Raw genomic sequence first — 12,101 nt, 5'->3', positions numbered from 1 at the left:
TAGTGCTATTGTGCCTTAATCGAAGATTAAAACGCGAAATTATACGATTCTCGAACTAAAATACCCGTATCGGCCCGTTTTAAGGAATCCCGAGTCAATCCAAGCACGTCGCCTCGAATTGCCTATCCTCTTTGTGGCGGCCATATTACAGAAACATATTTAAACTTCATGATTAGGCTGATGGCTTTGCCAAAGCCTTAATAAATAAAAAAAAAAAAAAAATTATAATTAATTTAATTGCACATTGACCGTTCACTAAGTAGGTAGTCTGTGCATTGACCGTAGGTCAAAGTTATGGCATGATATTTTTACAAATTCACTTTTTCATAGCGTTTGTGCTAACGAAATGTTGAAAAGGGCACCGCACCAATAAACAGAAGAAGAATTATAATAATCTACAACAGCCAACAATGTCGTACACGGACTTACAAGTTCATAGGAACGTTAAAGTGGAATCAAATGAGTTAGAAAACAGTCCTATGGGTTTACATGAGGTTTACATTAAAGAAGAGCCAGTTCGTATTGCGCAAGAAGAACAAAACATGAAAGATAAGCTGGATCTGTATGCAGATCATGAAATCAAGGAAGAAATAGTCATAGGACCTGTGGTGTTGCAGACTACTGATATAGCTCAGGCAAGATATGTGCAAAACACATCGGATGAATTGAATGTTGATACTCAATCACACAAGTGTGATATTTGCACCAAATGCTTTATGAGCACATGCCAACTTAAGTGTCATTTGAAGAGTCACAGAGAAAAACCGCACATATGTCACATTTGCAATAAATGTTTTACAGTAAATTCTCAACTTATAACTCATGCAATGGTCCATACTGGAGACAAACGGTTCAAGTGTGATATTTGCCATAAATGTTTAACAACAAAACAGGCTCTTAAGTATCATGTAATGACTCATACTGGAGAGAAACCGTTCAAGTGTAATATTTGCAATAAGTGTTTTACAACTAAATCTCAACTTATGCGTCATATAGTTTTCCATACTGGTGAGAAACCATATAAGTGTGATCACTGCAACAAAGTTTTTGCCTCTAAAGCAAATTGTAAAATACATATAAGATCCCATACTGGAGAGAAATCATACAAATGTGACCACTGTATTAAAGTGTTTGTCCATAAACCAAGTTATTCCATGCATTTAAAGACTCATACAGGAGAGAAACCTTACAAGTGTGATATTTGTAACAAATGTTTTATAAGAAAACAGGATCTTCAAATTCATATCATGGTCCATAATGGAGTAAAACCATATGTGTGTGATATTTGCAAGAAATGTTTTAGAACAAGTACTCAACTTAAGTATCATATAATGATCCATACTGGTGAGAAACCATACAAATGTCATATTTGCGAAAAAGGCTTTGTAAGAAATCATGAACTTAAGCGTCATATACTCATCCATCCGTAGTGGCGACCATAAACGTGTGACCACTATAATGAAGTTTTTGCACTAAAGCAAGTTGTAATATGCATTTAAGGACATATGAGATACTGGGGAGTAACCATACAAATGTAACCACTGTAGCTGAGTTTTTACCTCTAAATCATATTATTACACATTTAAAGACTCATACAAAAGTGAAACTATAAATATGACCATGATAACAAAGTTATTTGCTTATAATCTTATTTTCAAAAAATATTTAAGGAATCGTACCGGATACAATTAGAAAAAAATGAACTTATGTGCCAAATAAATGCTCACACTGGTGGGAAAATATCTTATTATAACTAACATTTAAACAACTACAGAAAAAGTAGGAATATCCACAAACAAATATTACAAATGACAAACATTTGTGCTATATAACAAGGACAAAGATCAAAAATTATTGATCCATAATTGTAACTGGGGTGAGTGACAAAAACATTTCAATAAAACCCGTTCAAGGAAAGAGCCGGAATGCAAAAATTTACAACATTTTGATGATAGTAAAGAGTAGCCAATTATCTGAAAATAATCACCATTTTACAGTAGACCATTCTGAAAGCAAAATCTTGAGAGAATAATATACATACATATATTCTGAATATCCTTCAGATATTTAATTATAGCTAAAAATTTTAGGTAATTCAGTCTGTTACATCAGAAAATATCAAGTTTTTATTTTCAAAATGCTCTACTGTGAAATCATGATTTAACTGGTTACTCTTTGCTGCTGTCGATTCACATTGTTAAATTGTTTATATAGAAAATCAAAGAGTGATATAAAACAGAAGGCTTCCCGATTTTAAGTTCAAAGTTAAGAATGCAAAAAACGTAGCATCTTTTGTGGCAAGATTCAAATAAATTTAGCACTCTTTAGTCCCCAGATGACTGATATTGGACTCCAACTTTCAAGATTGTTTATTCTCAAGTAAAATTAGTAATAATTTGTATAAAAAATGTAACATTAAAGTAATTAATTAATAAAAATCTTTTATTGTTATACAACACAGCAAATTCCATTTTTTGTTAGGGGTAATAACCTTATACTGTATTAGCCCATTAATGGACAATACTTGCATACGTACGTACATACATAATTAATACCGCACACATAAACATACTTTTCTTGCTTGTGTTGGTTTAATATAAAATATTGAATGTATGTTTGAATTTTACCAGGATGTTGTTGATAATTCTCTATGGAATAGCTATGGCAGTAGGCGGCAACAACACAGAAAGCAGTTGGAAATCGCAATATAATATAATGATATTTAATTTTACGGTAAATGCTGATACTGTAAATGAACAGGTCAGTAATCATTGAATATAGAGGCCATGAACACTGGAAATTAAATCTTCAAAATTTAAGTGTTAAAACAGCTAATTATTCAGATTTAAATGAATTGGGCTGAATCCAAGTATTAGTAATAGGTAAATACCTAAATATTAACAAATTTGCAAATAAAATCAAATCACATAGATATTCAAATAAACAAATGTAAAAGTTAAATTATCTTATGTATTCTAATAATTTACATGTTCTACACTGAATTTTGTTGAAACACCCAATAATAATAGAACTTTGAACGTGTTTTACATTATCTGGTTGTTAAATCCTAAATTGTTATTATTTATTTGTTTTGTTTCCTCCAGTTAAACCTATTATTTGTCTATAATCATTCATAATAAGCACGATATAAAAAAGCTTATTACTGTCAACTTTAAGTCACGTTTTACTATGTACAGTCAAGAGCACATCAAGCTTGACACATTAAACTTTGGACCGTTTTTATCGTAACCGCACGTAGTTGGATTTAAGTCTTAAGACTTAAATCAAGCTTCACATGCTCTTGACCCTGTACCTTGATATTAAATTATTTTTTTGTGAAAATGCTCCATTAAAGAGCCACAGTTACTTTTTATTCTTTGGCTGAGGTAATAATTGCGGTTGTGACGAAAAATACATTAACACATTATTACCATTCTTTTTGGCTGACCTCTGATTTGCGGAGCTCCGATTCTACGTCAATAGGTACTCTATTACATGTTTGTTAATGACTGACTTGGAAATTTAAGCTTGTTAGAAATAAATTAATAGGTAGGTAATTAAAACAAGTACACAATAACTGTGAGCATGGTACCTTGGTTTGAGATGAAAAGAGCCACTCGTCGCCTGCGCACTTCAATTAATAGAGTGATCAATGATCATGGCCGTATAAATGTTGACAGAATGTTCCTATAACAATAAAGCAATAAGCATTGAAAAGTTTTTGGGTTTTATGCTAATAAAGTCAAAGTCAATTAATCTTTTCAAAGTCAAATAATCTTTATTACATAGGTAAGCAAATTACACTTCAAATAGTCATACAACTACTCTCAATGAAAATAAAAAAGAGCATGTCAAGCTTTACACTTAAAAATTAAATCCAACTCTGCCGCTTGCGATAACAACAGTCCAAAGTACGAAGTGTCAAGCTTGACATGCTCTTGACTGTACATCTAGGCCTAAACAAGCACATAATCATTAAGCCCATACCTACATCACTGTTGGTGTTACGCCAAAGGTTCTTACAAACTTGCCCATCGTACTTTTTAGTAAAAAAAAATGTTATGACATTTATGTTCATCTTTTGTTGTATAACATTCATTACAAATATCACACGTGTACCGTTGCTCTCTAGTATGAGTCTTTAAATGCCTAATACAATTTGATTTAATAGCAAAAATTTTGTTACAGTAGTCACATTTATATGGTTTCTCACCAGTATGCACCTTTGTATGAGTTTTGAGCGCATGTTTTTTTGTAAAAGATTTATTGCAAATATGACATTTGTGTGGTTTCGGATTAGTATGAGCAATTACATGACATTTAAGCTGACTTTTTGTTATAAAACTTTTATTGCAAATATGACACTCATGCGGTTTCTCTCCAGTATGGATTTTTAAATGATTACAATAACTTGCTTTGCTGGCAAAAAAATTGTTACACTGATCACATTTGTATGGTTTTTCTCTAATATGGGTCATTATATGAAATTTAAGTGTCCGTTTTGTTTTAAAACATTTATTGCATGTATCACACTTATATGGTTTTACACCAGAATGGGTCCTTTTATGTTGCTTAAGATAAACTTTCATTGCAAAACATTTATTGCATGCATCACACTTGTATGGACGATTATCAACATTCACCCCATCAAGGGTGTTCTGCACACATCTTGCTTGATCTAAATCAGTAGGTTGCAACTCCACAGGTCCTATCACCAACTCTTCCTTGATTTCATGATCAGCATACATATCCAACTCCTTCTTAGTGTGTTCTACTGCAACCCCAACTTGCACACATTTTGCTTGAGCTGCAGCAGAAGGCTGCAACACCGTTGGACCTACAACCATCTCTCTTATCTCTTCACCAGAATGAGTCATTTTATGAGTTTTAAGTGTTTGTTTTCTGATAAAACATTTATTGCATATATCACACTTGTAAGGTTTTTCTCCATTATGGGTCATAATATGTAGCTTACCACATTTATATAGTTTCTCCACAGTATGAGTCCTTAAATGTGTAACAAAACTTACTATACTGCCAAAAAATTTGTCACAGTGATCACATTTGTATGGTTTTTGTCCAGTGTGGATCATCATGTGACTTTTAAGTTTCTGTTTTCTTGTAAAACATTTATTGCAAATATCACACTTGTATAAGCGAGTATCGACACTCAACCCATCAGGTGTTTTCTGCACTAATTTTTCTTGATCTAAATCAACAGGCTGTAACACTACAGGTTCTATGACCAACTTTTCCTTGATTTCATGATCTGCACACAGATCCAGCTGCTCTTTCTTGCTTTGTTCTTCTTCCACAACACCAACTGTCTCTTGTTTGATGTATACATTACTATACAAGTCCATGAGGCTGTTTTCTGATTCGCTTGCCTCCTCCTTAACGACATCTTTTAGGTCCGCGTATGACATTGTTGGCTGTTGTAGATAATTGAGGCGGCGTGTTTTCTAATATTTCGCCAGTAGTGTTAATTTTGTAAAATTAAAGCCCCTTTTTTAAAACAAGGCAAACGAATAGAGTAGCCGTCGCTTTTCGCCAATGTCATTGCACTGTCACTGTCAAATGTTAATTGCTTGTTAGTTTTTTTATGGCCCTGTTCAGGAAACAAATAATGATTTTGTGCTTGTTCTGCGTAAAACAGCCCATTCTTTACCTGCATGTCACGGCTTTTCGCCGCGCAGCCAGGAAACTGCTCACTAGCGATGCGCGATTGTGAATGTTATCGTTATTCGACTCGTTAGTAATCGCTAATTCTGTCATTCGAATGTCAAATTAGTAACCTGCTAATTTTCATATTCGAATCATTTGAATGATCATTCATTAATAATTATGAGTACCATCCATAGTAATTGCCTCCGTGGTCGAACGGTTACCATGCCGGAATACCACGCAGAGGTCCCAGGTTCGATTCCCGGGCCGGGAGAAATATTTGTATGGCCTACATTTATTTATCTCGCGAGTTTGGGTGTAATTTGTGGTTGTCTATGTGTGTGGCCATGGCATCCGCGACCCAGGGTTTCCCTAGTGCGGGGCTATGTTGAGTGTGTGCGTTATAGTATCCATAGATTCCATACACCGCATTTACACTATCGTGCTGACTATACACGAACGCTTCGTCGAAACAATCGACGAGACATTCGTGTTCACACATTCTTGCGATGTGAATAGCGATGCGATGCACGACACGCATATGTGAACGGTCACTTCGCTATTCGCGTCGCGACTCGCATCGCCACTAGAGATGGGTGATAAATAACGTCACGATGAAAAAATCACGGTGATCCGCCGTCAAACAGTATCACCGTGACTCATTCCGAAGGAACGACGTTCCAAAGTCACATAGGTGTTCCTCCGTTCCAATAACTATCCCCGTCACTCACATCACGACATACGTATTTGATACAATGCGCGATCTCCGTTCCGTGATGACTGAGCGCGCCACTCGTTGTAGTTCTCTTCAAATCGGGCCATTTCGGCGGTGGGAGTGAGTCAGATAGGATGACTTTCTTTGCTCACTCACAAGGGTCGTAGGTGCTTATTACTACTAGAAAGGGCGGATAAAAAAAAATCTGCAGCAGTTACTATAAATCTATTTATTAACAAAGTAAAATATTTTTGTATATTTGTTTTATTATAGGAAGAGTTGGTATTTTACATTTATGTATAATCTACTTTGTGTATTCTACTAGAAATATAATTACATTATACTTTATTGCTATTTTTAACAATCCAAAGATACGCATTAAATAAGTAACAAACAAAATTACATTAAATACAAAATCAACTTTTTCAATGGATTTGAAACTTATTACAAAGGGAGTTATAACTTATCATTCTATAAAAAACGGCTATAAGTATTAGAAAGCAGTGTTGGGCGTTAATCAATTAAATTTCAATCAATAATTCAATCAGATTAAAAAATCAATTCAATTGAAATCAATTGCAATTAAATCAATTGCGACGCGTCGCAATTGATTTAATTGCGATTGATTTTAATTGCAATTGATTTTAATTGCAATTGATTTCAATTGAATTGATTTTACTTGCAATTAAAATCAATTCCGGTCGGTTGGGGGCCCCGGTTGGGAACTCCGCTTGGGGGCCCCGGTTGGGGCCCCGGTTGGGGACCCGGTTGGGGGGCAGGTTGGGGGCCGCGTTGGTGGCCCGTTCGTGGGGCTCCGGTTTGGGGGCCCCGGTTTGGGGCCCCCGGTTTGGTGGCCCCGGTTGTGGGGCCGGTTGGGGGCCCGGTTGGAAGCCCCGGTTGGGGGGCCGGTTGGGGGCCCGGTTGGAGGCCCCGGTTTGGGGCCCACGGTTGGGGGCCCCGGTTTTGGAGCGCCGGTTTGGGTGTCCGGTTTGGGGGCCCCGGTTTGGGGCCCCCGGTTTGGGGGCCACGGTTTGGGGGCCCCGGTTTGGGGGTCCCGGTTGGGGTCCCGGTTTGGGGGCCCCGGTTGGGGGCCGCGGTTGGGTGGCTCGGTTGGGGACCTGGTTCGGAGCCATCAGGCCCCTTAACTGGCCCCTAACCGGGCCCTCAACCGGGGCCCCAACCGGGTCGCCCAACACGGGCCCCAACAGGGGCCCCAACCGGGACCCCCAACCGGGCGCCCCAACCGGGACCCCCAAACCGGACACCCAAACCGGCGCTCCAAAACCGGGGCCGCCAAAACGGGGCCCCCAAACAGGGTCCCCCAAACCGGGGCCCCCAAACCGGGGGGCCCAACCGGGGCCTCCAACCAGGGCCCCCAACTGGGGCTTCCAACCGGGCCCCCAACCGGCCCCCAACCGGGGCCCCCAACCGGGACTAACTCACCCCCATATAGCCCTATAAATTTATAATAATTGTCAGTTTTAATTGTTAATTGTTAATCAAAAACATTGAAAAGATTGAAAATTGATTAATTGTTAATTGTAGATATTTGCGATTAACGATTGATCAATTGTTAGTTGCGAGAACCGCAATTAACAATTGATTTATTGTTAATTGCGGTTCTCGCAACTAACAATTGATCAATCGTTAATTGCTGTTTCGCAATTAACAATTAATCAATTGTCAATCTTTAATTGCCAGAACAATTAAATTTTGCCCAACACTGTTAGAAAGAAGCCGCTGGCTAAAACCGTATATCGTGATGTAAGTTATAGGCGTGACAAGGTCACTGAAGAACGGTGATTTATCACCGTGATTTTTTGGAACCGGAACGACGGTCACGGCGATAGAAATGTAACGCTATTCTCCATGTCTAATCGCCACTCGTGCGATCGCGTCGTGAGCGGTATTTCGAGCACGAGTCAAAGGATATCAGTTTTTTTAAGGGTGTACTTTTTTTTTAGAGAAAAGTATACAAATTACAATCAATGGTAAATATAAACTATTGGTATTTCATGGCATGTATCCATACCATTTTCGTAAATATTTATACAATTCATTTTGATTAAAATGTATATAAATATTTACGAATATGGTATGGATACATGACATACCAAAAGTTTATATTTACCATTGATTGTAGTAAAAAAAAGTACACCTTTAAAAAAACTCGTGTCCTTTGACTCGTGCTCGAAATACCTCTCACGACGCGATCGCACAAGTGGCGATGCGAATAGCGAAGTGACCGTTCACACATGCGTATCGTGCATCGCATCGCTATTCGCATCGCCTATCGCACGAATGTGTGAACGCGTTTCAACCACTCTATACGAATATTTCGTCGATTATTTCGATGAAACATTCGTGTATAGCCAGCACGATAGTGTAAACGCGGAGTTACATAATGTTCTATTACATGTATGAATATATCTCCCTTTCAAATATACAGCCTATACATTAATTTATAACTTTAACCTTATTATATTTATAATACTTATCTATCAACTCTTGTGATCCATTTTTTCCAAATCCTGCGATTCTTCCAATTTTTTTCCATTATAATCATGTTCCCCTAACTTTTAACTTGACATTGGCAAAAAGTCAAAGCTCTATAGCCATTACATTACTCTTTGGTCCGCCACTTAGAGGATAGAAAAAATTCGCCACAAAATATTAAATAACTTATAAATGCGTCGCCTTTTCAAAAATTTCTATTCGTTTTACAGAATTGACACTGCACTGCACTGGCGAATCTTAGAAAAGGCACCGCCCCAATGAGTAAAAAGTAGATGAATGAAAAAAACAATGTCGTACACGGACTTACAAGATGTTATGAACATTAAGGAGGAGGCAAGTGAATTAGAAAACAACCCCATGGATTTACATTGGAATTTTTACATCAAACAAGAGCCAGTTGGTGTTGCGGAAGAAGAACAAAGGAAGAAAGAGGAGCCGGATCTGTATGCAGATCATGATATCACGGAAGAGTTGGTTATAGGACCTGTGGTGTTGCAGCCTACTTATTTAGCTCAAGCACAGTTTGTACAGAAAACATGTGATAGGTTGAATGTCGATACTCGCTCACACAAGTGTGATATTTGCAATAAATGTTTTACAAGAAAACAGACACTAAAAAGTCATATATTGACCCATTCTGGTGAAGAACCATACAAATGTGAACACTGTAAGAAATTTTTTGCCTATAAATCAAGTTTTGTTGCACATATGAAGACTCATTCTGGAGAGAAACCATATGAATGTGATCACTGTAAGAAATTTTTTACCTATAAAACAAATTATATTCGACATTTGATGACTCACTCTAGTGAGAAACCGTACAAATGTGATATTTGCCATAAACGTTTTACTAGAAATAAACACCTTGAGCAACATATAATGATCCATACTGGGGAAAAACCATACAAATGTGATCACTGTAACAAAGGATTTGCCCGTAAATCAAGTTATGTTTTACATTTAAAGACTCTCACTGTTGGAAAACCGTACAAGTGTGATATATGCAATAATAGTTTTACAAGAGAACTGACACTTAAAACTCATAAAATGATCCATTTTGGTGAAGAAGAGTACAAATGTGACCAGTGTAACAAACTTTTTGCCTATAAATCAAGTCTTGCTACACATTTAAAGACTCATACTGGAGAGAAGCCGTACAAGTGTGGTATATGCAATAAATGTTTTGCAAGAAATAAGAATCTTAAGCGTCATTTAATGCTCCATACTGGAGAAAAAACCGTACAAAATGTGAAATGTGAGTATTTGGCAGTAAAGCAAGTTCATTGTAAAAATGTAAAGACTCATACTGGTGAAACTGTAGGATTTTGATACCTGCAATAAAATGTTTTATGACAAAAAGTTGCCTTACATGTCTTGAAATTGCCCACACTAATCCGAAACCATACAAGTGTAGCATTGTGTCAAAGATTTTTCTCATAAATATGCTTTTTAATACACATTTAGGGTCGTATTCTAGAACTCTACTCAATGCTCAAGTCAGGATTGCACTGGAAATATGACCCTAATGGCAGGGACTTGAGTATGATTTCGAGTGCTTTAAACCATACTCAAATCCTGACTTGAGCATTGAGTAGAGTTCTAGAATACGACTCTTAGTGACTCAGCCTGGAGAGTACATGCGTGATAATTTTTTTTGAGTAAAAAGAAGGATTGACAAATCAATACCAGAAGTATTGATTAATGTAAGGGACATTTTGTCGAAAATGAGTTACGTAAATCATTGGATTCGGAAGTACCCGCTGTATCAATTGGTATTATTAAAATTTAGGAATGCCCAGTGGTTAAAAAACATAAAAAAAAGATGTACTTATACTTTACTTACGATACGTCTTATGTTACTAATATTTTTTGTGTTAACTGTTGAGCATAGTGTAAAGTGTAAGCAGGAAGAGAAATGGAAAATATACGTAATTCTCTTGTAAGGATCGTTTACAATAGAATTACGTATAATCTACCAACATAACATGTAAACATGTTTTTTTAATGTAAAGGTTGTTATATTTTAAACCACTGGGCATTCCTAAATCTTTCGTTTATAGCATAAAAGAAGAGGAAATTCTAAGGCTCAACTCGCACCGCACCGGCGCGGCGCAGAGTCGAAACGTCGCATTACGTCGTGTTTTTCAATTACAACGCCTGGCGACGCGCGACGACGCTCGCATTAGTGGACCCGGATCACAGTGTGGTCGGCGTCTGACGCGTCATTGACTCCGTATTTGCATAACACAAATTTGTACCTTAATAGTGGGAAAATGGAAATGAATATGCTATAGGCGAAAAACATGACGCGTCGCGACGCTTCGACTCTGCGCCAGTGTGAGTTGAGCCTATGAAAGATAGTAAAAGGTTATTAGACATTTAAAAAAATAAAATGTTTTTTGGCATTCGTGAAAAACCGTCGTTTGTCTCTTACATTAATTGATACTTCTGATATCGAAATTTATATGAAACTTGAGCGTAAGACCAACACTGATGTAACCAGGGCCAGTGTTTAGGACTCGATATAGCGATTATATTTTCAATTACTAATTGTATTTCAATTACTAATACTATCAATTTTGCTCCCGGGTTTGCTTGTTTATCATTTTTCAAATAGAGTTGCATAAAACCCAAAAACTCTACTATATACTTATGTGTATCGTTTCATTGTGAAAGGAGCATTCTGTTAACATTTCGCACAATACTTGTCATAACTCAAAATTGTGTAATTGAGAAAACAATATGAAAATTAAAAACACAATACAGAATGGATCATTTATAAACGAGAATATGTATTTATTATTTCGTTCAGTAATTTTTTGGTGGTGGTGTTCTTAGTTGAAGGGAAACTCTCGATCAGGGAATAAATCACATTTTATTTGGCCATTCGTCTTACTCAAGTATAATTTCTACTTACTTAACTAGTCGGTAAAATAATCGAGGCGACATCATGGCCGCGACGGCAGCGCCGCCTGCGCAGCGGTGGCTGTTGCTGGCCAGGAAACAAGTCGCAGCTGTTGTCGCAAGTCGTTGAATCGTCAGCAGTCGTCGGCGGACTACGGCGCGCACGTAAATATCGCGCCCGGAGTCCGCGCCGATCAGTGTGCAAAGAGTACATTGTTACATACTGTTCAGTGTGGACCAGAGCGCCCTGCGCGATGGACGTATGGTCATTGGTCATGCTCATATTCTTTCTCTGCTTTAC

General features: G+C 37.3%; 3 protein-coding genes across 3 annotated transcripts; 2 read left to right on the top strand and 1 right to left on the bottom strand.

The window, feature by feature from the left end:
• The first annotated feature begins 339 nt into the window (after positions 1-339).
• Positions 340-9,235, top strand: LOC113238406. The gene is made up of 2 exons (XM_026475237.1): positions 340-635; positions 9,106-9,235. The coding sequence occupies exons 1-2, from the start codon at positions 411-413 to the stop codon at positions 9,109-9,111; spliced, it is 231 nt and encodes a 76-aa protein (XP_026331022.1). The 5' UTR covers positions 340-410; the 3' UTR covers positions 9,112-9,235.
• Positions 3,957-5,556, bottom strand: LOC113238405 (zinc finger protein with KRAB and SCAN domains 7-like). Its single transcript, XM_026475236.1, has one exon. The coding sequence runs from the start codon at positions 5,424-5,426 to the stop codon at positions 4,044-4,046; it is 1,383 nt and encodes a 460-aa protein (XP_026331021.1). The 5' UTR covers positions 5,427-5,556; the 3' UTR covers positions 3,957-4,043.
• LOC113238404 (zinc finger protein 525-like) lies at positions 8,994-10,225 on the top strand. Its single transcript, XM_026475235.1, has one exon. It carries the CDS (start codon positions 9,173-9,175, stop codon positions 10,223-10,225), a length of 1,053 nt encoding a protein of 350 aa, XP_026331020.1. The 5' UTR covers positions 8,994-9,172.
• The last annotated feature ends 1,876 nt before the right edge of the window (positions 10,226-12,101 follow it).

The sequence above is a fragment of the Hyposmocoma kahamanoa genome, unplaced genomic scaffold (assembly GCF_003589595.1).
Source record: "Hyposmocoma kahamanoa isolate Upper Pololo Valley unplaced genomic scaffold, ASM358959v1 95367, whole genome shotgun sequence".
NCBI lineage: Eukaryota > Metazoa > Arthropoda > Insecta > Lepidoptera > Cosmopterigidae > Hyposmocoma > Hyposmocoma kahamanoa.
The sequence above is the reverse complement of the archived record's forward strand: the minus strand, read 5'-3'. Positions and strand labels throughout refer to the sequence as shown.